Below are 23648 nucleotides of genomic sequence, written 5' to 3'. Positions count from 1 at the left end.
CCCCCTCTTCTTACCCTGGCGTTTTCCTTATGAGGAGTGCTTGGAGTGAAATGTATCAGTGTTTCCTGACACAATAGCCCTATGGAGGCATTGGTTCTGTTCAGAAGACACCTTAAACCCTGATGGTTAAGGCTTTTGATTAAGCAGCAGGGTTTAAGTTGCCTTATGCGATGTATTTTGCTAAACCCTGCTCACTCACTAACCACAGTCGGACCGTCTGCAGAAGGGTTAGCAGCTCTAACCGTAGCTTAAAGTGTTGCGTGCGATAGCACAGCTTGAGATTAGTGCTAACCCCAAAGAACCACAGTTTCACTAACCATAGAGCCTGAAGTGTCGTCTGAACAGGTCCATTGACTTCCATCATGTGCAGAGCTAAACTGGGGACAGGACACATACAAGTACCATGGCCTGCCCCCAAGCATCCTGTGCAGCCAGCTGACTCAGAGACATTCGCACATTGAGCACAACAGTCTGCAAAGGGACTTTATTCATTTAGAATATTTCTTGGCCACCTTTCAGGGCAGAAGCCCTCCCAAGGCGATGTACAACAATAAAACTAATACAATATTAAGAGCGATTAAAAACACAATAAAACAGTAAGAGCACGATTAAAAGAGCCATAAAAGCAGCAGCAAGGACAGCAACCACAACAATTGTATCAGGAAAAGTATGTCTCAAGCCCTTCTTTAAATCCTGCAGCAATGGAGCATGGTGGGCCCCCAAGGCAACTTATTATAAGCATGTTTGGTTGAATGTGCTTACACAGCTCTGTAAGTCAGGAACCCTACCTTAAAAGGATTCCTGACTGGTCTGTAAGTCCCCTTTTGCAGACCATTGTGCTCAATATGAGGTCTCTGAGTTAGCTAGGCATGAGGGACATTTGGGGGTGGGGTGAGCAAACTGGCACATGTCCCATCCCCAGTTTCACTGTAACCATGTTGCAGTTGCACAGCCCTACTGCCCGTGTCTCTCCCAATCACTCCCAGAGCTTCATGAGGACCCAGATTCGCTTTGGGCAACTTGGCGGATACTTTGGGTGAATCCCGAATCAATCCATAGCAGCCAGTTTCAGCTTCAGATTTGGGATTCATCCAAATCTGATGTACAGCCTTACTAGATAGGCCTTTGGTCTGATCCAGCAGCGCTCTTCTTATGCACTTAACCTCAACTGAGTCACATTAGTGAAATCAGTTGTTTCATGGCCATTATACTACAGCTTGTTGTCTGTCGTAACTGGGTCTTTTGGGGAACTTTGAAAGCATTGTATTTTGTATATGTATATAATATTATAAGTGCATGCTTTACAGTTCTTTACACACTGAGAATTTCCCTGCTGTAGCATTAAAGCATGAGACTGCTCAGTGGACTTTTAAAATGGAAAGAAAGAAGTGAACCTCTGAAAGGTAGACTTGACCCTTTGCATAACCTCTCTAACCCTAACCTCATCTCTTCTCCATCACTGCATTTATTTTTTTAAAAGGGGCACTTAACCCTCCTGTAGCAAAGCCAAATCCACCACCACCACCAAAGCCATAATCCATTGTTCAGCTTCTGGAAATTGTTGCTTCTAAGGCCCCTGTCATTCAGGACTTGTTTATCTCTAGGTCTCTCCACCTCCTTGCTCTTACTGAAACCTGGCTTCCTGCCCATGATACCGCCATCTCTGCTGCCCTCTCTCTTGGAGGACTCTCTTTCTCTCACACTAGTCGCCCAGAGGGTCGGGGTGGTGGTGTGGGTCTTTTATTATCTAGTTTGTGCCAGTTCCAGCCTCTTTCCATTCCACCGTCACATTGTTTTTCCTCCTTTGAGGTACATGTGGTGAGGCTTTTCGCTCCATTGCGACTGCGGATTGCAGTTCTGTATCGCCCCCCCCAGGCTCGTCCTCAAAATTTATCTCTGATTTTGATTCGTGGCTGTCCTTTTTCCTCTCTGATAACTGTCCTACTCTTATTTTGGGTGATTTCAATATTCATGTGGATGACCCTCAAGACGCTGCAGCTCTACAATTTCACTCATTATCTTCCTCTTATGATCTTAAGCTTTGGTCTGATGTACCCACACATTCCCTTGGACACTGTCTGGATCTTGTTCTCACTCGGAATTGCTCTGTTTTGGACTTTTCTGCTGCTCACTTTCCGTTGTCAGATCATCACCTAGTTTCTTTCAATATTACTCATAATCCTCCTCCTTCACGTCCCGCTTCTCGCTCTTGTCGTGACTTGCAATCTATCAATTATGAGGCTTTTTCTCAGTCTCTAGCCTCCTCTCTTCCTTCTGTCTTTTCGGCTGTCTCCTTGGACTCAGCTGTCTCCTTCTTTAATTCCTCCTTATCTTCAACTCTTGATACTCTTGCTCCATCTACAACTCGGATAGTTCGCCCTTCTCAACCCCAACCGTGGCTCACCTCTTTCCTCCGCTACCTTCGCTCTTGTTCCCGGGCAGCTGAACGCCTTTGGCGTAGGACCAGGGACTGGGCGGACTTTGTCCATTACAAATTTGTACTCTCCTCTTTCTCTTCTGCCATTTCATTGGCCAAACAGAAGTATTACTCAACGGTGATCCCGTCAAATGCTAGGCATCCTCAGCGGCTCTTTGCGTCCTTCAATTCTCTCCTGAAGCCTAATCCACCATCTCTCCCTGCCTCTCTGTCTGCTAATAACTTTGCCTCTTTTTTCAATGCTAAAATCCAAACTATTCGCTCTGATCTGGCCAGCTCTGCTCCTCTTCCAGTTCCTGTTCCTCATCTGTCAGTTCCTCCTGCAAATTTCTCTGCGTTTCCTTCAATCTCAGCTGATGAACTGTCTACAATACTGCGCTCTTCGAAGCCCTCCACTTGTTCTCGTGATCCGATTCCCTCTCGCGTCATTATTTACCTTATCCCTGCTATCCTCCCTTCCTTGCTTCATATTATTAATTTTTCTCTGTCCTCTGGTTCATTTCCTTCTGCTTTTAAACATGCTACAGTCTCTCCTATTCTCAAGAAACCTACTCTTGATAGGCTATCTCTGTCTAACTACCGACCTGTCTCTTTGTTGCCCTTTGTTTCAAAGATCCTGGAGCGTGTGGTCTACTCTCGTTGTCTTGACTTTCTTTCTAGTAACTCTGCTCTGGATCCTTTTCAATCTGGATTCCGTCCTTTGCATTCCACTGAAACAGCCCTTACTAAGATTACCAATGATCTTCTTACTGCCAAGTCTAAAGGCCATTATTCCGTTCTTATTCTCCTTAATCTAACTGCAGCCTTTGACACGGTTGATCATGATCTTCTTTTAGATTCCCTTCGTGACCTTGGATTTTGTGGCTCTGTCTATAACTGGTTTGCCTCCTATCTAGCGGGTCGCTCTTTCAGCGTGTTGGCTAATGGCAGCTCGTCTTCTTCTTTTCCCCTTTCTGTAGGGGTTCCGCAAGGCTCGGTGCTTGGTCCGCTGTTGTTTTCTTTATACATGTTGCCCTTGGGTAATCTTATTCAATCTCATGGCCTCCAATATCATCTGTATGCCGATGATACACAATTATATCTTTCTTCTCCGGATCTTTCTCCTGATGTTCACGATCGTATCTCGGCATGTCTTTCAGATATCTCAGCTTGGTTGCTTCATCGTCGTTTGAAACTTAATATGGCAAAGACTGAATTGCTTGTTTTTCCTCCTAAACCTTCTCCTCATCTCTCATTCTCTCTTACTGTCAATGATGTTACACTTACTCCAGTCAAGGAAGCTCGTAGTCTTGGCTTTATATTTGATTCCTCACTCTCTTTTATTCCTCATATTGAGGCAGTAGCTAAATCCTGTCATTTTTTCCTGTATAATATTGCCAGGATTCGATCATTTTTGTCTATCTCTTCTGCCAAGACTCTTGTTCATGCATTGGTTATTTCTCGGTTGGACTACTGCAACCTTCTTCTCACTGGCCTTCCTTCTTCTCACATCAGTCCGTTGGTTTCTGTTCACCACTCTGCTGCTAAGATCATCTTCTTGGCTCGCCGCTCTAACCATGTTACTCCACTGCTGAAATCTCTTCATTGGCTTCCAATTCACTTCAGAATCCAACATAAACTTCTCCTGTTGACCTACAAAGCTTTTCACTGTCTAGCTCCTTCCTATCTCTCCTCTCTCATCTCACACTATTGCCCTGCTCGTGCTCTTCGCTCCTCTGATGCCATGTTTCTCGCCTGCCCAAGGGTCTCTACTTCCCTTGCTCGGCTTCGTCCATTTTCTTCTTCTGCCCCTTATGCCTGGAATGGTCTTCCAGAACATTTGAGAACTGCAAGTTCAACCGCAGCTTTTAAAGCTCAGCTAAAAACTTTTCTTTTTCCTAAAGCTTTTAAAACTTGATTTTGTTCTGACTTTATACTGTTAGTTTTACCCTACCCAGTGCCTGTTTACCCTACCCTGTGCCTGTTTGCATTCTCTTCCCCTCCTTATTGTTTTATTATGATTTTATTAGAATGTAAGCCTATGCGGCAGGGTCTTGCTATTTACTGTTTTACTCTATACAGCACCATGTACATTGATGGTGCTATATAAATAAATAAATAAATAATAATAATTGTGCTATTTTACAGTACATTATACAGTTGAACTGGATGGGGATTACCACTCTTGTGGTGGGATGTCTGAAAAGTCCCAAATGGGATTTGTGACCAAGGTTTGTTTTTAATGAGACAGTAGTGAAGCCTACTATGACAGAGATGGTTCAGAAAGGCTCTTTCAACCCAAACTCAGGAGAAGACACCATGACTAATAAGCAAATTAGTGAGCCAAATTCTAGCAGGATGCCAATCCATTACAACAGGGGCGAGTACTGTGGCCATGGCAATTGCCCTAATGGAGGGCAAACAGGAGAGTGAGTAGAAAGGGTGGGAAAGTTAGGGAAATGATGAGAAAGGAATTCCATTTATCTCTCTAAGAAAATACTGGAGCAGGGTAAGATTCAAAACATTTATAAAAATAATATCTGGAGGTTTTTAAAGACAATAATTAAGAAAGAGAGAGAGAGAGAGGAATTTTCATTCCCCCCCCTTCCTTAATTATTGTCTTTTATGAACCTCCAACTATTTCTATAAATGTGTAGGCTGGTTTGAATCATACCATGCTTCAATATTTTCTGATTGCCAAGAGTTCCTCCACAGGTTAATGACATTGTGTGCATGGAGGTATTTTCTCCCATTAGCTGCACATTTGTTGTCTTTGCATTTAATTGGATATCTTCTTGCTCATATCAGCAAAATATGATGGAGCACTCGATTTACTCAGGCTGTGGTATTCATTATTTTTTAGACCTCTGCTCTGTTTTTCTTATTCAACTTTTTTTTTATAAACTAAACAATCATAATCCTTCAATTCCTGTTCATATGAAGGGATTACTATGTCTGGCTGTTTCTAGTCCTGTTCTCTCCATATCTTTCTCTTCCCAGCGATGTGTTTTCCTTGGTATTTAGATGCTCAGCCATATCCTTCAGCAACCTAGGCTTATTCCACTGGCCCCACACTTTCAGAGAGCCAATTCATTTGTTACCACAATGGCACTGTAGATGCTGAAAAATGGCACCCAACTCACCTTGGTAATATATCAGGGTTCGGATCCCAAAGAATCACCCAAATTATATCACCACTTTCCATACCAGTATCAGCCGCAAAATGTGGGTGCAACTCTGATGTGGGCTATAATATTCTCATTTGAGTAATACAATGTGATCTCAGCTTTTCCATATATTAAGGCGATGTGGAGCTGAATCCTAGAGACGAAGTTTTCAAGACTACAATGCTACAGTCATAATGTATAAACTGGTCGAGAAGCCCCACATTTTGTTGAATACGAAATATACGAATTTGAATATTGAGAAATTTCAAGGAGACATTCACAGAATATCTTTTTTAGGACTGACTAAGCTGCACAAAGCAGCAGGCAGGTGTTCAGGTTGCACAGAACCCTTTCTCAGGCCAAGTTGGGGGGGAGAAAAATTGAGGGGAGGGAAGAGATGTCTCTGAGGATGGTCATTGAGTTAAGCCCTCCTCCACAGTTTAGTTCATTGATAAGATGGTAATAGAGGAAATGTTTACTGCATTAACACAGTGCCTTGGGACAAGGAACCCAATAGAGGATCTCCCTTTTTGAAAAATATGACAGCTTGTTATTTACCTACATATGTCAGTATACCAACCAGGATTCATCTGTTTCAAATATGTGTTTGAAATTGGAGAAATTTCAAATATTTGCCCATTGCAATGTGTTTTAAATTCATAATAAAAAGACTTCTGAAGTTAGCAGAAAACAAAGCATAATGGGAATAGCATGTTTGCATATCACAATAATCCACCCTGAAAATAAGCTATGGTGGGCTGGTTGTTCACTTGCTAACTCTCAACAGATGATCAGACACTCTGGGGCTTGCTAAGGCTTGTTTTCCCCTTAGTCCTGTCTACTCCCAGCACACATTCCATGGACCTTTGAAGCACAACTTCAGTACATTCTCTGTTAATGAGTGGATTTGTGCCCATTAGGAGTGTAGAGATTTTTCTTTTACCTTTGGGGAGATTTGGACAATATATATATATATATATATATATATATATATTTACCTTTGGGGAGATTTGCGCAAATTTAACTTTCAAAAGGTTTGGGAGAGATTTGCTTTAAAAATATTTACAAGAAGTTAAAACATTAAACTTGCACAAATCTCTCCAGAGGTGGGGAAAAAAGGAGTTAAATATGTGCAAATCTCCTGGAAGATGGGGGTGTGTGACCCATTAAATTTGCACAAATCTCTCTGAAGTTGAAAAAATTAAATTAAATTCATGCAAAGCTCCCCAAAGGAGGGGGGGGAACTGTTAAATTTGCACAAATCTCCCCAAAGGTGGAAAAGGAGAGTTAAATATGTACAAATCTCCTGGAAGGTGAAAAATAACATTAAATTTGTGCAAAACTCCCCAAAAGAGAAAAAAATAACATTATATTTGTGCATATCTGCCCAAAGCTCTGTGGGGGTGGGGAAATAATGTTAAATTTGCACAAATCTTCCCAAAGAGGGGGGGAAATAGTGTTGCTAATGTCATTTCAAGATGTAATAGAGATGGGATATTGTTATGAAGATCATGAGGAGCAGCTGGTAGGGTTTTTCAACACTCTTGCCAGGTGGCTCTTTCTGTCTATTTTAAACAACCCATGCTGAAGAGAATCTACTCTGTGTAGATTTGCCCCATGACTTCCATTTAGTTTATTCATATTAGGAAGAGCTGCTAAATCAAGATGCATTTTCAGTTTGATGGGTTGCTTTGACACAGCATTCGCTGGCAGCCCTTGAAACTGCACCATCAACCCAGGATATTTAGATTACGTATTCTATCAATTAGTACAAGATAGCAATGTGAATGAAGAGAACTGAGCACAGTATTCTAGGTGAGTAGTATCACTGATGTAAATGGCTATACTATATTATTACTTTTGGCTTACTCTTCTGCTTCCCCCCACCTTCCTCCTGTGCCTTAATAATAAAAATCCATTGGGTTTTTCAGAATAATGTTTCACCCTTTTCCATGAGAGGTTACTGTTAATTTAGAACGCACTCCTGTGTTGGAGTGGTTCAAAACATTCCTTTCAGTGCACATTACCTTGAATTTATATCTATTGAATTTAATCATCTATTGTGCTGCTTTATCGCCTGGATGGTCTAAATCTTCCTTAGCAGTCTGTACTAGTACAATATTAACTCTTTAAGTCCTGTGCCATCTGCCAATTCCACCAGCTTGCCTTTTTTTGCTCTCCGACCTCATCAGATCAAGATAAGAGCATCACAGGCATACCCTTGTTCCATTACGTCTGACTTTTTGCAGCAGAGTTGTAGAGAGTCTTTCCGTTGTCACAGCCTGGCTTCATGGTTCTTGGCCTGGTTTTAATGGTAGACTTTCAGGGGAGGGGCCGTAGCTCAGAGGTAGAGCAACTGCTTGCACGCAGAAGGCCCCAGGTTCAATTCCCGGCATCTCCAGATACGGCTGGAAAAACCCTTGGAGAGTTAGTGAGTGTTGACAATACTGGGCTTGGTGGACCAATGGTCTGACTCAGTATAAGAGAGTTTCCTATGTCCCTGTGTTGTCTTGGTAACCTGTTGGGGAGGGGCTGTCACTCAGGGTGATAGAGCACATGCTTGGCATGCAGAAGGACCCAGGTTTGATCCCGATTTCTCCAAATAGGGCAAAGATATACTGTATTATATTATATATTATATTTAAATTATATTGTATATTATATCATATTTTTATACTGTTAGTTTTATACTTTGAATGGTTTTAATTTTTGTGAACCACCCAGGGAGCTTTGGCTATTGGGCGGTATAAAAATGCAGTAAATAAATAAATAATAAGGAAAGAATCCTGCCTGAAACCCCGAATAACTGCTGCCAGGCTGTGTTGACAATACTGGGCTAGATGGACCCATGGTCTAACTCAGTATAAGGCAGCCTCCTATGCTCCTATGTTCCTATGTTCTTTGCATGGTGACTCCTCAGAATTCTTGGAAAGGAGGTGCAATAACAATTTCGTATTGGCATGGATAGGTTTTTCTTTGGTTCCTTCAGCTGGTTTATTTTTTCATTTCTTTTGCTTGCTGGGACCAGAAGAGGACAGATGCCAAAGGAGGACCTTCTGTACCTTTAATGGTTGCACAGAGGAGAAGGAATGTTGACAAATGTTGCTTATCGTGTAGTGGTGAGAGAAGCTGCTCCTGCTGAAATTCCCTCTTCTATACATCTATCCAAAGATACTGGAACCATCTGCCTCTGGTCATGCCTATGCATGGGAGGAAGGGAGGGGAGAGGATATGAACAGGTCCTTCTTTATTGCAAAGAAATGCTGGAATCCAGCAAATGCTATGCCCTAAACATTCTTATCCATGCATGGATATCCTCAAGGCTGGATTACTGCAATGCTCTCTGTGTGGGGCTGTCCTTGAAGCTGGTTCAGAAGATGCAACTAGTGCAGAATGCTGCAGCAAGGCTTTTGAATAGAATTCCTTCCCATGTGCACATAACACCTGTGCTGAGAGAGCTTCACTGGCTACCAGTTTGCTGTGGAGGCAGGTTCATGGTATTATTATTGGCATTTCAAGCCCTAAAGAACTTAGGACCAGGTTACCTGAATGATTGTCTCCTCCTATATAGCCCCATTACAATCTTCAGGGGAGGGCTTGCTGTCCATATCACATCTTGGAGAGTCCCATCTGGCAGCAACCTGGCAATGGGCCTTCTCTGTGGTGGACCCCTCCCTCTGGAATGACCTTCCAACCTGCAAACATTTTGGACTTCAACTCCCATCAGCCCTAGCCAGCATGGCCAATTGTCAAGAACACTGGGAGCTATAGTCTAAAACATCTGGAGGACACCAGGTTGGGGATAGCTGCTGTAGATAATCCTGGACAAATGACTGCTGATTGCGCACTCCGTCGTGTAATAAACCTAGGTTTTAAAGTCCCTCTTCAGTTTCATTTGCTTCACTTTGTTTGGCTTGTAAGAGTAGAGCAGCTCTTAACAATTGCTGGATCTATAATTTCAAAAAATAGGCAACATTTTGGTGCTGTGATAATTGTTCTATGGAGAGTTGTGCAGCTGGAGTGTTATGAAATCATAAAGCACACTAATTATATTCTACAGTTCTGTGTGCTGCACTGCAATAAGGCTTGCCCTGTACAAGTTAGGGACATGTGCCGAATATCTCCATTACCAGCTGAGACAGCAGAACTGGGGGATACTTGGCTCAGCAATACTACAAATGAGAAGGAATTGGAATTGTTGTAGATCACAAGCTGAATATGAGCCAACAGTGCGATATTGCTGCAAGAAAGGCAAATGCTATTTTGGGCTGCATTAATAGAAGTATAGCTTCCAAATCACGTGAGGTACTGGTTCCTCTCTATTCAGCCCTGGTTAGGCCTCATCTAGAGTATTGTGTCCAGTTCTGAGCACCACACTTCAAGAAGGACGCAGACACGCTGGAGCGTGTTCAGAGGAGGGCAACCAGGATGATCAGGGGTCTGGAAACAAACCCCTATGAAGAGAGACTGAAAGAACTGGGCATGTTTAGCCTGGAGAAGAGAAGATTGAGGGGAGATATGATAGCACTCTTCAAATACTTTAAAAGTTGTCACACAGAGGAGGGCCAGAATCTCTTCTCAATCCTCCCAGAGTGGAGGACACGGAATAATGGGCTCAAGTTACAGGAAGCCAGATTCCGGCTGGACATCAGGAAAAACTTCCTGACTGTTAGAGCAGTACGACAATGGAACCAGTTACCTAGGGAGGTTGTGGGCTCTCCCACACTAGAGGCATTCAAGAGGCAGCTGGACAACCATCTGTCAGGGATGCTGTAGGGTGGATTCCTGCATTGAGTAGGGGGTTGGACTCGATGGCCTTTTAGGCCTCTTCCAACTATACTATTCTATGATTCTATGGAAGCACTGGTCTGATCTCTGCCTGAGGTCTGGCCTGCCATTGAAACAGCAAAGAATTTATAGTTGTTTCTGTTCTTTCCCACCCTTTGTTCCAGAGTTGGATTGGGGGATTATTTGGTAAACTGCACCCAAGAACTGGGGTCCATTTGCTCTTCATCTGTTCTAATGGAGCAAATCAGGATATGCATGTTTTAACTGGATCAGGTGGAAAACCAAGATCAATGAATGGGAAAATAGTACACAGAACAGATGGGAGTCAGGCAGAAACAGACCACGGTGAAGGAAACCAAGAGCCTCAGCAAGCGAGTTGATAGCACAACCAAGGAACTGTTTATCAGCCTGTCAGCCATCCATGTTTTCCCTTTCATAGGGGCTGCTGGGAAGTGGGAGACAAAGAAAGAAGGGAAGCTCAAGTGGCCAGGGCAGAGTAGAGTTGGGGAGCTTTTCCTGAATCCAGTGCAGCTAACCTGTGGGTTTCTCTTCTCAGGGGCGCCCTCCCGCGATGTCCTTCTGGTCTCAGCCATCATCACCATCAGCCTTAGTGTCACCATTGTCCTGTGCGGGATCTGCCAGTGGTGTCAGCGCAAACTGGTAAGTCATAACACTGTGCAATCAGCTGTGCTGAAAGGAGAGACATGGAACAGGTGTGGAAAGAGAGGCTTTTTTTTCCTGGGCAAACCAGCTGTTTGAAAGCATAGAGGTTTCAGAGTCCCCTTGGCTAGAATAGATTGTGGAACAGGCAGCAAAGGAACATGCTTCTGGGGGTGGGGGAAAGTCAAGCAGGAGTTTAATTACATTGCTGGTTTGTAATAATAATAATGGTGTTTATACGGTGCCCCCTAGTCCCTGCCAAATGCTTGGGGCATCACACCAGCAATTAAAGTGGGACGGTAGCTTTATTTCAACAACAGTAATTAAAGGATCAGGAGCTACATAGGGCGAGACCAAGCGAAGCAACAGACAGGAAAAGGGCAAGGGCAGAAAGGGAAAAACAGGTGGCTAGCAGAGAGAAGTGGGTAAGTGCTGGTCCTAAAAGGTGGGATGGAAAACTGATGAACTGAAGGTAGAGCAATGGCAAACCTAGTAATCTGACACCCTCCAGCCTCCTCTGCAAATTTACCGAAAGGCGAAGGAAAAGGGCACTCTCTCATTGTGCACACTGTCCATACAAAGCCAAGGGTAGTGGGGGAATATACTTTCCTCAGTGTTTCTGTTTTGTGAAACACTTTGAAAACATCAATATTGTCATTTGACATTATCAAAGTGTTTCATGCTAGGCTCAAGCCACACAATACTCATTTTTCTGCGTTGTTTCCACATGAAAAAAATATCTTGTGTAGTCTGCTAGTCTCAAGGGGAGGAAGAGCATGCAAAGACAGTTACTGCATATGGGAACTGCAAAGGGGGGATTGAACCCTAGATCTGTGTTAAAAGCACTTGCTTGTGACTCAGGCAAATGTGCAATGGAAGCAGGACACCCCCAAGTTCAATTTCAACGCTTCAAACCTGAGGATCAGGTTGTTTCCCTTTTCCCAACCTGTCAGTGGGTAATTTGCAGGCACTTGCATCTGTCAAATCACTTCCCAAGCAAGAGGGGGCACAGACAAGTTGTTTCACAAGAAGGGAACCTGTCTCTGCTGGGCTTTACAAAGTAATGTGGAAAGGATGAAACTAACAAAGATATTGACAAGAGGGGAACAGGCCTGTGGAGCTGCATAGCAGACACAAGCGGACTTGTACTGCTGCACATTTGCACAAGAGCGGTAGTTAAGAAAAAAAGGGGGAAATTACGACAATATTTGCACACATTTCAAGACCCATCTCCTAAAATGCACAAACTGCAATTTGTGCAAATGGCAGAACCCAGGAATGAAAATGTGCGAAATGTCCGTAGAGTCCGGGGAAAAAAACTGATTTGGTCTGTCCCCACTGCAGAAATCCACCAGTCTTGAATGGAACAGATTTCCCAGCAATGGACATCCCAGATTTGGGGAGGGGTGAAAAATGGTTAAGCAGCTTCTCTCTGTGCATCCTTCCTATCCAGGCTGATTATTGTTTGGGGGGGGGGGGGAATGCAGATCTTCTGCAACGTTTAATTTAAGCTTCCCTGCTCATCAAATTGTGCCCTAGAAGTCCACCATCACCATCACGGGGTTCGCTTCTACCCTCTTGCTCCTGAGAGGCAGCAACTAGAGATACAGCACTCACTTGTTAGCTGTCACAGACGATCCTGCTACAGTTCCTGATTTCTTGTCCTCACCCAGAGATGGACAAAATGTTCCTAAGTGTTCTAGGTTGTCACAATCTCATCGGTAGAATAATTCAGAAACAAAAGAGTGACACTAATCATATACATACATATGGCCAGACACGCGCGCGCACACCCACCAAAAGGAATTACACCCAAAGGAGACCACTTTTAGCATGAAAATACAAATTGGGAAATATAAAGTTCTTTCTTGGGGCATTTTTCTTTCTTCCCTCTTTCATTACTTGAGGAAAGTAGACTTGTTTCTCCACTAACTTTCTACATGCAAATGGAAAGAAAGAAGGCTTACTCTTAATGGAGGGAGGGAGAAAGAGAATATCACCTAGAGAAAAACCAATATAGTCTGCCTCTTTAATTTCCCTATTTTGAATCAAGCCATTGAAGAAAAGACTGGAATCTTGGTGGCACTACCAGCATAGCCAGGCGCTTCAGAAAAATGCAAATTTCCCTGAAATACATGCCTGTTTTTATCAGGGCAGGTTGATTCTTCCATGGAGCGTGCAACCATCAGCTTGTGCTCTGAGGCATGATTATTTGATTACCCTGACTTTGCTGGCACCTTCTCAGGGATACGAGATCATTTCCAAACACAGTCCATGCATGCATGCGCACACACAGACACACACAAATACACCCTGCAGAAGGAATGGTCTCAGGTACATTTTTGCATGACCACAGAATGCTGAATTAAAGGACATGATGCCTTTTAAACTGAATTCTATTCTGACATCACTACCACCCCATATCTCTCTAATATTTCTCCATTCATAATGGTCCATCGAAGCAAGAAACTTTCTCCTGTTTTGCAAATCCCTCAAATGAAATCAGATGTGATGTAAACTCCACATCTGTTCTGACACCTACACTGAACAATCTACCAGTTTATTAAATTTCTCCATCATTAAGCAAGTGGCTACACATCCACTATCATGGGGATGAGACTTGTTTTCTGTGCTGCTGTGAACATTAAAGAGCTCAATATGGGAAAGTAAAGAGAGATTCCTTGTTCATAGAGGCTCACTATAGCAGGGCTGCAGTTGGGTCAGTGACACATGATACAGCTACCTTGCTGAAGCTAAGCAGGTCTTTTTTCTTTTATGGTTTATTATTATTATAACATTTTACCAAAAGAAAAGAAAGGAGTAAAAACTGAAAGAAAAAAATATAGCCACATAGATTTGAATATATTGATTTCAATGCATAGTTATGAAATGTGTGTATGTATGTATTTACTATACATAGATTTCAACAAAAGCAGACCAAATGTCCAAATAAGTATCCATTCAGAGGTGCCATCTATAAATCACCTGTTCAAATGTTGAAAGTTTTGTAAGGTTTTCAATCCATTGTGTACTAGGAGATACGCATTTATCAGTGTTGTAATATCAGTCAGAAGGGCACAGAGAATCCAGTTGCATTGACCATGCATTAACTTCCAAAAAACAGGTAGATAATTTAAAAGAGCATGTGCATTAGTAAATATTAAGGAGTGTTCCAATACAATATTTATCCATATAATGACCTCCTCACAAAAAGGGGTAACTGCTGGGCATTGCCAAAATATAAAAGAAACATCGCCTACATTTCACCTCCAACAATTAGCTGACTTAGACAAATCCTTATTAAAGAGAACTTATGGTCTCCAAAAGTTTTTGATGAATGAGACGCAACCTGAGATCCATAAATGCATCTGATACACACGCCAAGGCAGCAATCCATTCCTTAGGCAATAATGGGACGATTCAGTTCTGTATTCCATTCCTGCTTAAGACCCTGTATATCACATTTATTCACCTATGATAGGTATTTATAGACAGGGGTTGTGGGTACTTCCAGTAGTGAGGGAGATGCTGAAGCTGTAAAAGCAGCAGGATCAAACTTAGATACTAATACATTTTGCAGTTCCAGGTATTGCCATTGAGCTGTAGATGGTAAATTATATTTAGTCTACAAAATACAGAACAACAAAAAGCTGATCTTCAGCACCCACCAGTTGATCCAAGGTAAAAATCACCTTTTCCATCCTTGTCTGCCACAAAAACATTTTCTTATCAGTACTTAAATCTGGAGTTGACAGCTGGTTGCCCCCTGTGTGAACAGAGTGCTGGACTAGATGGACTCTTGGTTTGATCCAGCAGGGCTGTTCTTATGTCCTTATAGTGTCAATTAAATGTGTGAAAATGGATCAAAATGTAATGGACGTGATGTAATACACCACACATCTCTAATAGCTGTTACTGTGGGAGGACCTCCAACAATCTGATATGCCTCGAACCTAGAGATCTTTCATTTTTCATGTACTCAAACCACAGTACTTTGTTTCTGGGGAAACATAGGACTCTTCTCAGATAGCACAGTCGTTGCTATTGCAAATGCTATTTTGAATGCACAGATGTGACAAGCATCTATGGCAGTGCCTTCCTCACTCTGGTACCCTGCAGATCTGTTGGGCTCCAATTCCCATCATACCCCATTAAGCCATGCTGACTGGGTTATGCTGGGAGTTGTAGTCCAACACATCTGCAGGGCACCAGATCTGTAGGGAAATCCCACCCTATATTGTGACTTCTACTTATTTTTAATGTCATTTTTAAAGCTTTAGGACTGATCTAAGCTTTAAGACTTTTTAATGTTCACTGTTTTTAACTTTTGTAAACAGCCCAGAGAGCTTTGGCTATGGGGTGGTATATAAATGTAATAAATCAAACCCTGTGACATGAGCGGTGACAAGTGACACAGCTCTTCCACCTCCAAGCTCATGCAATTTTTTATTTATTTATTTATATTTATTATTGCATTAGATGTAATGTCTTTATGCAATGCTTTTATGTCATATATGGTTAAGGAACAATAAAAAAAATTGTTGTTTTTTAAAAGGAACCCAAGGCGGCATACACAATCCTCTTTATCCTCACAACAACCACCCTGTGAGGTAGGTTGGGCTGAGAGTCTGTGACTGGCCCAAAGTCACCCAGTGGGTTTCAATGGCCAAGTGGGGACTAGAACCCTGATCTCCCGACTCCCAGTCTGACACTTTAGCCACTACACCACAGTGGCTCTCATTTTGCAACCTTTTATTTTAATGCCTTAGAGGCTGTCCTACTGCAGCACTTCAGTATGGAAGTACTTATCTAGTGAATTCTCCTCCTTTCCACAAACCTTTCATTTTTATTTTATAGTTCACTTTTATTAACATTTTATTAATTTTCATAAATGTAGCATTTTCGTAAGACCTGTTTAAACAGCCAGGAAAACTGGAGTGCATGTCTAACCTAATTTATTTTAATTAAAAAAGGAAGATGGGAAACAGAATTATTCCACCACAGCAACACTCTGTCTCTCCCGCTCCCCCGCTCTCGCTCTCATTCATTAAATTTAGAATGAGCTGCATGCTGGGTGGGGTTTCTAATGGGTACTTCTGTGCGAATGCTATAATGTGGTTTATATCCCACAGTGGTATTGAGCCTTTTCCCCATGGTGCTCTGAGCAGCAAACAAGTAGCCTAGGCCACCCGGCGAGCTTTGTGGCTGTGGGGCTGTGAACCCACATCTCTCCAGTCCAAGTCCAGCCCTTTATCTGCTCTGCCACATTGGCTCCTGGGCTGTGGCAGGCGTTCACTGATCCTCTCAATAAATTCACCTCTAGCAGCTTGGCATTTCTTAAGTCCCAGCGCGTAAAAGCCACTTCAATGCCAGTGAAGGAAGGAAAAGCAGCGGAGATCAAGAGTGCTTCCGTGCAGACAGCTCCTAGTGCTCCCCCATCAAAAGGCTTTGTGCACCTATTCTATCTCTTCTTCTTCAGCAGATGATTATATGGTAAAAAGAGAGAGAAAGACAGAAGAAGCAATGGTAAAACAGGGAAGGATTATGAATGGCAAAGGAAAGCATCTGCTCCTCCCTGTCCCAATAACACGTGTTTGAGGCAGGGTGGTTGCAGGATACAACGATTGTCTGGAAGCACCCCCAGATCATAAATAAAATGAAGGGTTCATGTCTTTTCAGGGACCCATATTTGAAAATTGCTTTTTTCAAGATCTGGACATTTGTGGGATTTAAATTCATTGCTACATAGGAAGGTTGGATAAGCAACACCACAGCAATCTTAAACTGGTGTCCTGCATCCTTCACTGGGATCTGGATCTTTTGGCACGTTCAAAACCCTTGGCTTATTTTCACAAAGTAAAGTCAAAGTCAAAGGTTGGTTCAGTGAAGCACTGCAAGCTGCACTTGCCCTTCTTCCTACCTCATTGAACCACAGGGAAGTAATGTGGTCAATGCCCTCTCATGAAGAAACTTGTGGCACCATAGAGACTAGGGCTGTGCGCTCAGCACCAGAAATATCTGATAACTGAGAACATCCGTGGAGCATTCAGTCTTCCAGAGCAGATTGGATGCTTCTAAACCCATAGAATAATTTCAGAGAGGAGACATGCCCAATTGGAGCTTCTAACATCTCCAAAATTATTTGACCATTTAGAGTGGGTGGGTGGGTGGTATGTCTGATTGAAAACCTCCCAATAAGAAACATGGGGTGATGGGATGGGGTAGTTTTGATAATTGATATTGACATCTCTGGCAAACCAATTTGGATTTGCCACAGCACTATCTGTGACTATGGCCTCAGCTAGACCAGGGGTTTTTACCATGATGATCTCGTGATTTTATGATCGTGAGATCGTTGCTCTGGTCTACATGCAGTGCGCTCCATCGCAGCCGCCTTTTTTTTGTTTGTTTTAAAGAAGAAGGAGCGCACAAGCACTCGTGCGCAGAAGGTAAATCTTTTTTAAAACAAATAATTTTCCCCACACACCCCACCCCACCCCCGATGGGTGCAGAGCTCCTGAGGAGTGCTGCGCCCTGTGTGCGGATCCCACAAGTAACCGCGAGGAGCCGGGACAAACAGCAACGCCCGCACACACGTTCCGCAGTCTCGGGATCAGTCCGAGACTGCGGGAAAAGCAGGCTCAAAGGCGAGGGCGAGATCACGGGGCAAGGGAGGGATCATCTCTCCCTGATCCCGGGATCCCCTGTGTGTCATGTGAATGCACAGGGAAGATCCTGGGGATCACCCTGGGATATCGCCCATCTAGCTATGGCCTATGTTCTCCTCCAATCGCAGTGTTTCGGGGAGGGAATGCCAGTCATTTTTCCCTGCTCAGTGAGGTTGTCAGTCTGGCAGCATTTGTTTCGGTCAGAGAGAGAGAGAGAGAGAGAGAGAGAGAGAGAGAGAGAAGATACTGTTTGTTTTGCCTTTGTTGCAAATTGAATTTATTTGGGAGGGGGAGAGAGAGGGACCTCTTTTTTCTCTTTTGGCTATTTGAACTTAAGAAATCTTAAGAAATCCTTTTAAAAAGCTTTTTCTTTTAATTGTTCCTACAAATATTCTTTTAAGTCCATTCAGGGCAGCTGTGAATGTGTCTATTCTGTTCTTTAACTTAAAAATCAGAAAAAAGAAGCTGTTCCAATTGAAATCCTTCAAGCCTGCCACTGGCTATGTGACTGTTGTTTAATTTATTTCCCCCATTACAGAATTACTTGTACTTGTATGTTTGTGTGTTTTAGGGTTGTGCAGTGCACACAAGCAGCACACAACTAATAAAGTGCACTTTAATAACATTCCATGAGGCGTGGAAAACACTGACTACTGGTGGTGGTTCTGGCCATGTGGGGAGAGGGGGAGTGCCAGGCTGGTTGGTTGTGCGTTCCTGCTCGGGCTCATAGAAGTCATCCACAGTGTGAAAGTGCTGTTGGGCTGGCATCGTCAGTGAGTAAGCTTCTGCACCTCTTTATTACAGTTAAACTATTACTCCTATTGCCTGGCTGGGCTTCCAGTGCAGGGGGGGGGGTGCCTCCTCCTCCTTGTCCTGCAAACCTCCTGTCCTCTCTGAGGATGGGCAAGCTGTGTGCTGCTGTTGTGGCATTTATTAATTTATATTTACTAATTTATTATTGTGCTATGCGCTTATACTGCTGCTTCGTTTCCCTCTCCCTCGCCATTCACATCAAGCCATGAGAGGTGCCTGAGAGGACATTTGAGTTTGGACTTTAAAAATTCCCTATAAATCACTGCATGCAGGGATCTGCTCCAAGCTTGGCATGCCTAAAGCCCTCTTTAAAAGCTGTCACGGTGACAATTTTCATGTGTTTATCTTTAAAAGCTGAGGGGAGCTGTAAGCAAGCATTTCTGTTAATTCCCATTGACGATAATGTAGTGGTTACCCAAAACCAGAATGGTTCTTCGATGGGCAGAGAGAGGGACCTGCTCCAGAAATCAGGTTAGCCATGTGAAAGACCCATGTATTTTTATCTAGCTCTTATCTCTTCTCAAACTAGATGGTTGCTTGCGATAGCTCACCTAGAGAAGTATTTGTAAGGCAGGTAACTGCTTCTCAGATGTTCATAACCTAAGGTTTTGACTGCAACATCTGGTCACTTTAATGTTCTGCTTCAGCTCATCTCCCTGCTCATCTGTTTCAAAGTCAATGGCCTGTACATTATTGAGTACAGTAAGGCTTTAAGAAATGCATATGTCCAAGGCAGCTGACCAAGATATGAGCATTATAGAGAGTCCAGGTGGTATCTAGCTTCCAGAATTTGCCCTAGGTTGCTTTCTATCATTGCACCTTTAAGTGAAAACTTGTCCTTGACCCTCATTTCACGTTTAGAAAAAATGTGGGCTTAGGAATGGGACATTTAATTTAGGCATGGTATTTTTGTTGCTGTTTGTGCCACATAATAGTAGGCACCATGAAACCTTGATGTGGGTGAACCCATTCATGTCCCCCTCTATGTATCTGCCTTCTTCTTAGAGGAAATGCAGGTCTCCCACATGCAGGCATTCCATTAACTGGAGACTCAGAGCTAAACCAAATGTGGTGGTAACAGATATGTGTGTTTAAATCCAGAAGTGTCCATTCACACAGAAAGTGGGATGGGTGGTTATCAAGGCTGAAAAGCAAAAATGGCTTGTGAGTAAAAAGTGCCCAACCCAGGATATTAATTCCCTATATCTCCTTTCAGTTTCGTTGCTGAATTAAGATCCGAGCACTACACAAAGAGCTTTTCCTTTCCTGATTTTCCACTGCATAGCCTATAGGGGCTCATCTACATGAAGCAGGATATTGCACTATGAAAGCGGTATATAAAAGGCAGGAGCCACACTACTGCTTTATAGTGGTATTGAAGTGCACTGACAACTGTTGCAGCCCATGAGCCCCAACAGTTGTCAGTGCACTTCAGTACCACTATAAAGCAGTAGTGTAGATCCTGCAGTGCACTTCAATACTGTTATAAAGCAATAGTGTGGCTCCTGCCTTTTATATACTGCTTTCATACCGCTTTCATAGCGGAATATCCTGCTTGGTGTAGATGAGCCCTAGGTAGCACCACATTATAGCAGAACAGCACAAATGCACAAGTAAAAAAAGTGTTTCCTTTTGCTTTCCCAAGTAATACCACATTTTCCCTGCTCTAAAAAGACTTACCAAAAGTGCTCTTTAAAAACAGAAGCAAAACTGGATGGTCATGACATCATCTAAAGAACCTTTAAACAACTATGAGAAGAAAATGACTAGCACACAATAAATGCCTCATGTAGAAAAGCTGTACAAGCCTTTTATATTAGAACAAAACAACAACAAATGTTTGCCCACCCTGACAAAAGAAATAATACACTGAGCATGTGCTGTTTCACATTTTAAACTCACTTAAATCATCATGCCATCATGACTACAAGATTAATATGGAATTTTCCAGCTCAGACACTGACCAGTTTGCTTCTGCCAACCACCACCACATTTGCCACTGTCTGGGTGGTCACTTTGGAGTTCCCAGGGCTGCAGCACCCTGGATCTCAGCCCTAAGGTCCAGCACTTGCTGCACCACTGCCAACACTTACAGCTAAGCTACTTACAGTCTATTTCCTGATCTCTTTTTCCCACCTGCTGCCCATCCCAGAAGGGAGCCCAGCTGAGAAAAAGCAGTTGGACAAGGGACATTGGTGCCTCTCTGTCAGGGATGCTTTAGGGTGGATTCCTGCATTGAGCAGGGGGTTGGACTCGATGGCCTTGTAGGCCCCTTCCAACTCTGCTATTCTATGATTCTATGATTCCCTATTCTCCCTTTGCTCTTTAAATGGGACCACCACCACCATCACCCCACTTTGTTCATGCTTGGGACAGATGCAGGTTTAAGCACACAGTTGACTGCCATCACATTAAGATAGGACCTCTTTTGAGATCTTTTATTTGAATGGGCAGGGTATGTGGCTCAGTGGTAAAGCATCTGCTTTGCAGGTTCTGTTCTTGGTGTCTCAGGTTAAAAGGGTTGGGTAGCAAGTGATTTGAGAGCGCTCTCCCTGAAGCCCCTCCAGGAGGAGCAGACAATACTAGGCCCCATGAACAAATAATCTGTCCTGGTATGAGGAAATGTATTTTACTCCTTACAAGCGTACAGCTAAATGTCATTTAACAAATACCTCTTCCTTAGAATCAGCCATTATTTTACTAATGATAGAAAGGGGGGGATTAAGCTCATTGTTTGGAATGTAGCCATTTCTGTAAAAAAAAAAAATTAAAAAAAAGGAATAGAGCAAGGAGTAAGAAATCAAAAACTCATCATTAGTTTGTTCAGTCAGCACAGTTGTCACTATTTAAATGTTAAACAGTAAAAGTAATACCCTTTGCAGAATGTCTTTCTTGCTAATAATACTGTACATCTGTGTAACCGTGCCACAAAATTTGGCTGAAGCAAAGTTAGTCAGGGTAAAATAATAATAATAATAATAAATCCTCTGCAGACAAAGCCAGGAATTGCAACAATTATCTAATCATAGCAAGAATAGCCACTTTTACACTGCTGTGAAACATGAGGTATTTTCTGCTTGTTAGAGAAAATGTTGACAAGATCTACATGTTATTTCACTAAGAGGGAAGAGAAAAGGTGAATAACTATTAGCAAGGATCGTCCCAGATTCAATACAGGCAAGGGTTCCTGTGTCTTTAAAAAAAACGTGCAAATGGGAAGAATTTCAACAGAAGCTGCATCTCCTATGACACCTCTATAATTGGTGCCAAGATCTTCTAGTGCCTTTCAGAGCTGAATCCTACATCTAGGGCTGCACTTGAGAATAAGCATCATCGATCGAGTTGGACTTGCTTTCATGTGAACAGGCATAGGACTTGGCTGTATGTCTCATTTAACTCAGTAAGACTTACTCCCATTTAAGCACGTTTAGAATTGGGCTGTAAGAGTCACCACATTTCAGTCTCGTGCCTTGAATCCATCTTCTATAAGAATATGGTAGTGTAGGTCTTATTACTAGAGATCTACCATACCAATTTTGCTCATTTTTTATTTAAACCGAAGCTTGAGCAGTGTAGACGTGCAGTGTAGACGTGCAGAAACTCTGAAAAAGTTCAAAGCTCGAGCTTTGGGCAGCTCAGGAAGGGAGAAGGGGAGGGTTGAGGCAAAAGGGAGGTTAATGCATATCCCCCACACTGTGCATGTAATGTAACATGTGACACAGTGTGTGTCTGCGTGTGTAGTAATGCTTGCTCCTGTGAGGTCTAGAGTACTGCTGGGCCAATGAAAAGACAGGCTCAGAGTGTTGGGAAAGGCACGGTCAGTTGGTGATAGTTAGAGGAGGAGGCAGAGAAGCTGATGAGAAAGAGCTGAAAAGACACCAGAGGGAGAAGAGAGAGAGAGAGAGAGAGAGAGAGAGAGAGAGAGAGAGAGAGAGAGAGAAATCTTACAGCATATGTTGGAAAAAGATGGTAAATGATCTTTTTAAAAAGATTATTCTCAGATTATCACCCCCTTTGGTGACAGGGGATTTGCACTAGTTTAACTATAATATGGAAAATGTTTAAACCAGCCTTCTCCGATCTGTTGCCCTCCAGTTGTTTTGGACTTCAACTCCCATCAGCCCCAGCCAGCATGGCCAGTGGTCAAGAATGCTAGGAGTTGCAGCCTGAAATATCTGGAAGGCACCACCTGCAATTCTCTGCACCTGACTTGTGGAGAGGCATCTGGAAGTGTTATCATGGATGCTAGGTGCCAATGTACATTGACCGCTTCTTCGCCTCTTGGAAGCTAATGAATTTTCAGCTGGGGCATAAGAAAGAATTTCCCTATCTGTTAGCTGGAAGTTACTTAGGGAGTACTATCTTCTGCCAACACCCCCCACGGCTCTTGACCGCACACGGCGACTTGGAAGAGTATTCGTCTGAGGAAGTCTGAAATGAAATGACGAAATGGGAAAAGATAACCGGAATCCTGTTATAATTAATAATACAGTATATCAATAATAGTTAGTCTTTTGTTATATTCTGTTGTCAAGGTATTACAAGAAGCAACTATTTGCATTATGGTTGGTCATCTTTATAATTTTGTATGTTTGAAATGTTCTATTTGATATAACTATATAAAATAGAAGTCATTATTTTGATTCTGTATACCAACACTGTCTGACTGTATTGTTAAAATCGTTACGCAGTTGTGTGCCTGTTGGCATTCCTGATATTTGGTAAGTATCAATTGTAGCCAGGGCTAGATTTAGAGGCAAGCAACCCAGATTACTGCATTTGGTGCTGATCTTGGGGGTGGTATGCCTGGCATGGATACCTACTCAGTTACCCACTCAACAGCTGAAGCAAATAGTACAAACAGTTCACGTGGCATATGTACATCCAGATTTACAGATCTGAGCAAATGTATCATATATATTTTTATCAAGCATGCAAATTGTGCATCAAGATCATGAAATAGGCTACAAATGCAGTAAAAAAGGTAATCAAAAGTTGAATGAAAGGATCTGGTGCAAAAGGCCCTGCTATTTGATCTAGGGCTGGCCCTGGCTATAGCATCCTGTTACCTCTGTTTCTTTATAGGGGAAATAAGCTATCTCTATGAAAGGCACTGCAAGAGGAGAAGAGAGAGAT

General features: G+C 42.8%; 1 protein-coding gene across 4 annotated transcripts in view; it reads left to right on the top strand.

The window, feature by feature from the left end:
* The window catches only part of SYT7 (synaptotagmin 7), a 271828-nt gene that overhangs the window by 148261 nt on the left and 99919 nt on the right, over positions 1 to 23648 (top strand). For all 4 annotated transcript variants that reach the window (XM_063117019.1, XM_063117018.1, XM_063117016.1 and 1 more), the window contains exon 2: positions 10928 to 11031. In XM_063117019.1, the coding sequence (XP_062973089.1) occupies positions 10928 to 11031 (104 nt within the window). The remainder of the gene's footprint in view (positions 1 to 10927; positions 11032 to 23648) is intronic.

The sequence above is a fragment of the Elgaria multicarinata genome, chromosome 2, assembly GCF_023053635.1.
Source record: "Elgaria multicarinata webbii isolate HBS135686 ecotype San Diego chromosome 2, rElgMul1.1.pri, whole genome shotgun sequence".
NCBI classification, from domain to species: Eukaryota; Metazoa; Chordata; class Lepidosauria; order Squamata; family Anguidae; genus Elgaria; species Elgaria multicarinata.
Note: the sequence above shows the minus strand (reverse complement) of the source record. Positions and strands in the feature narration are given on the sequence as shown.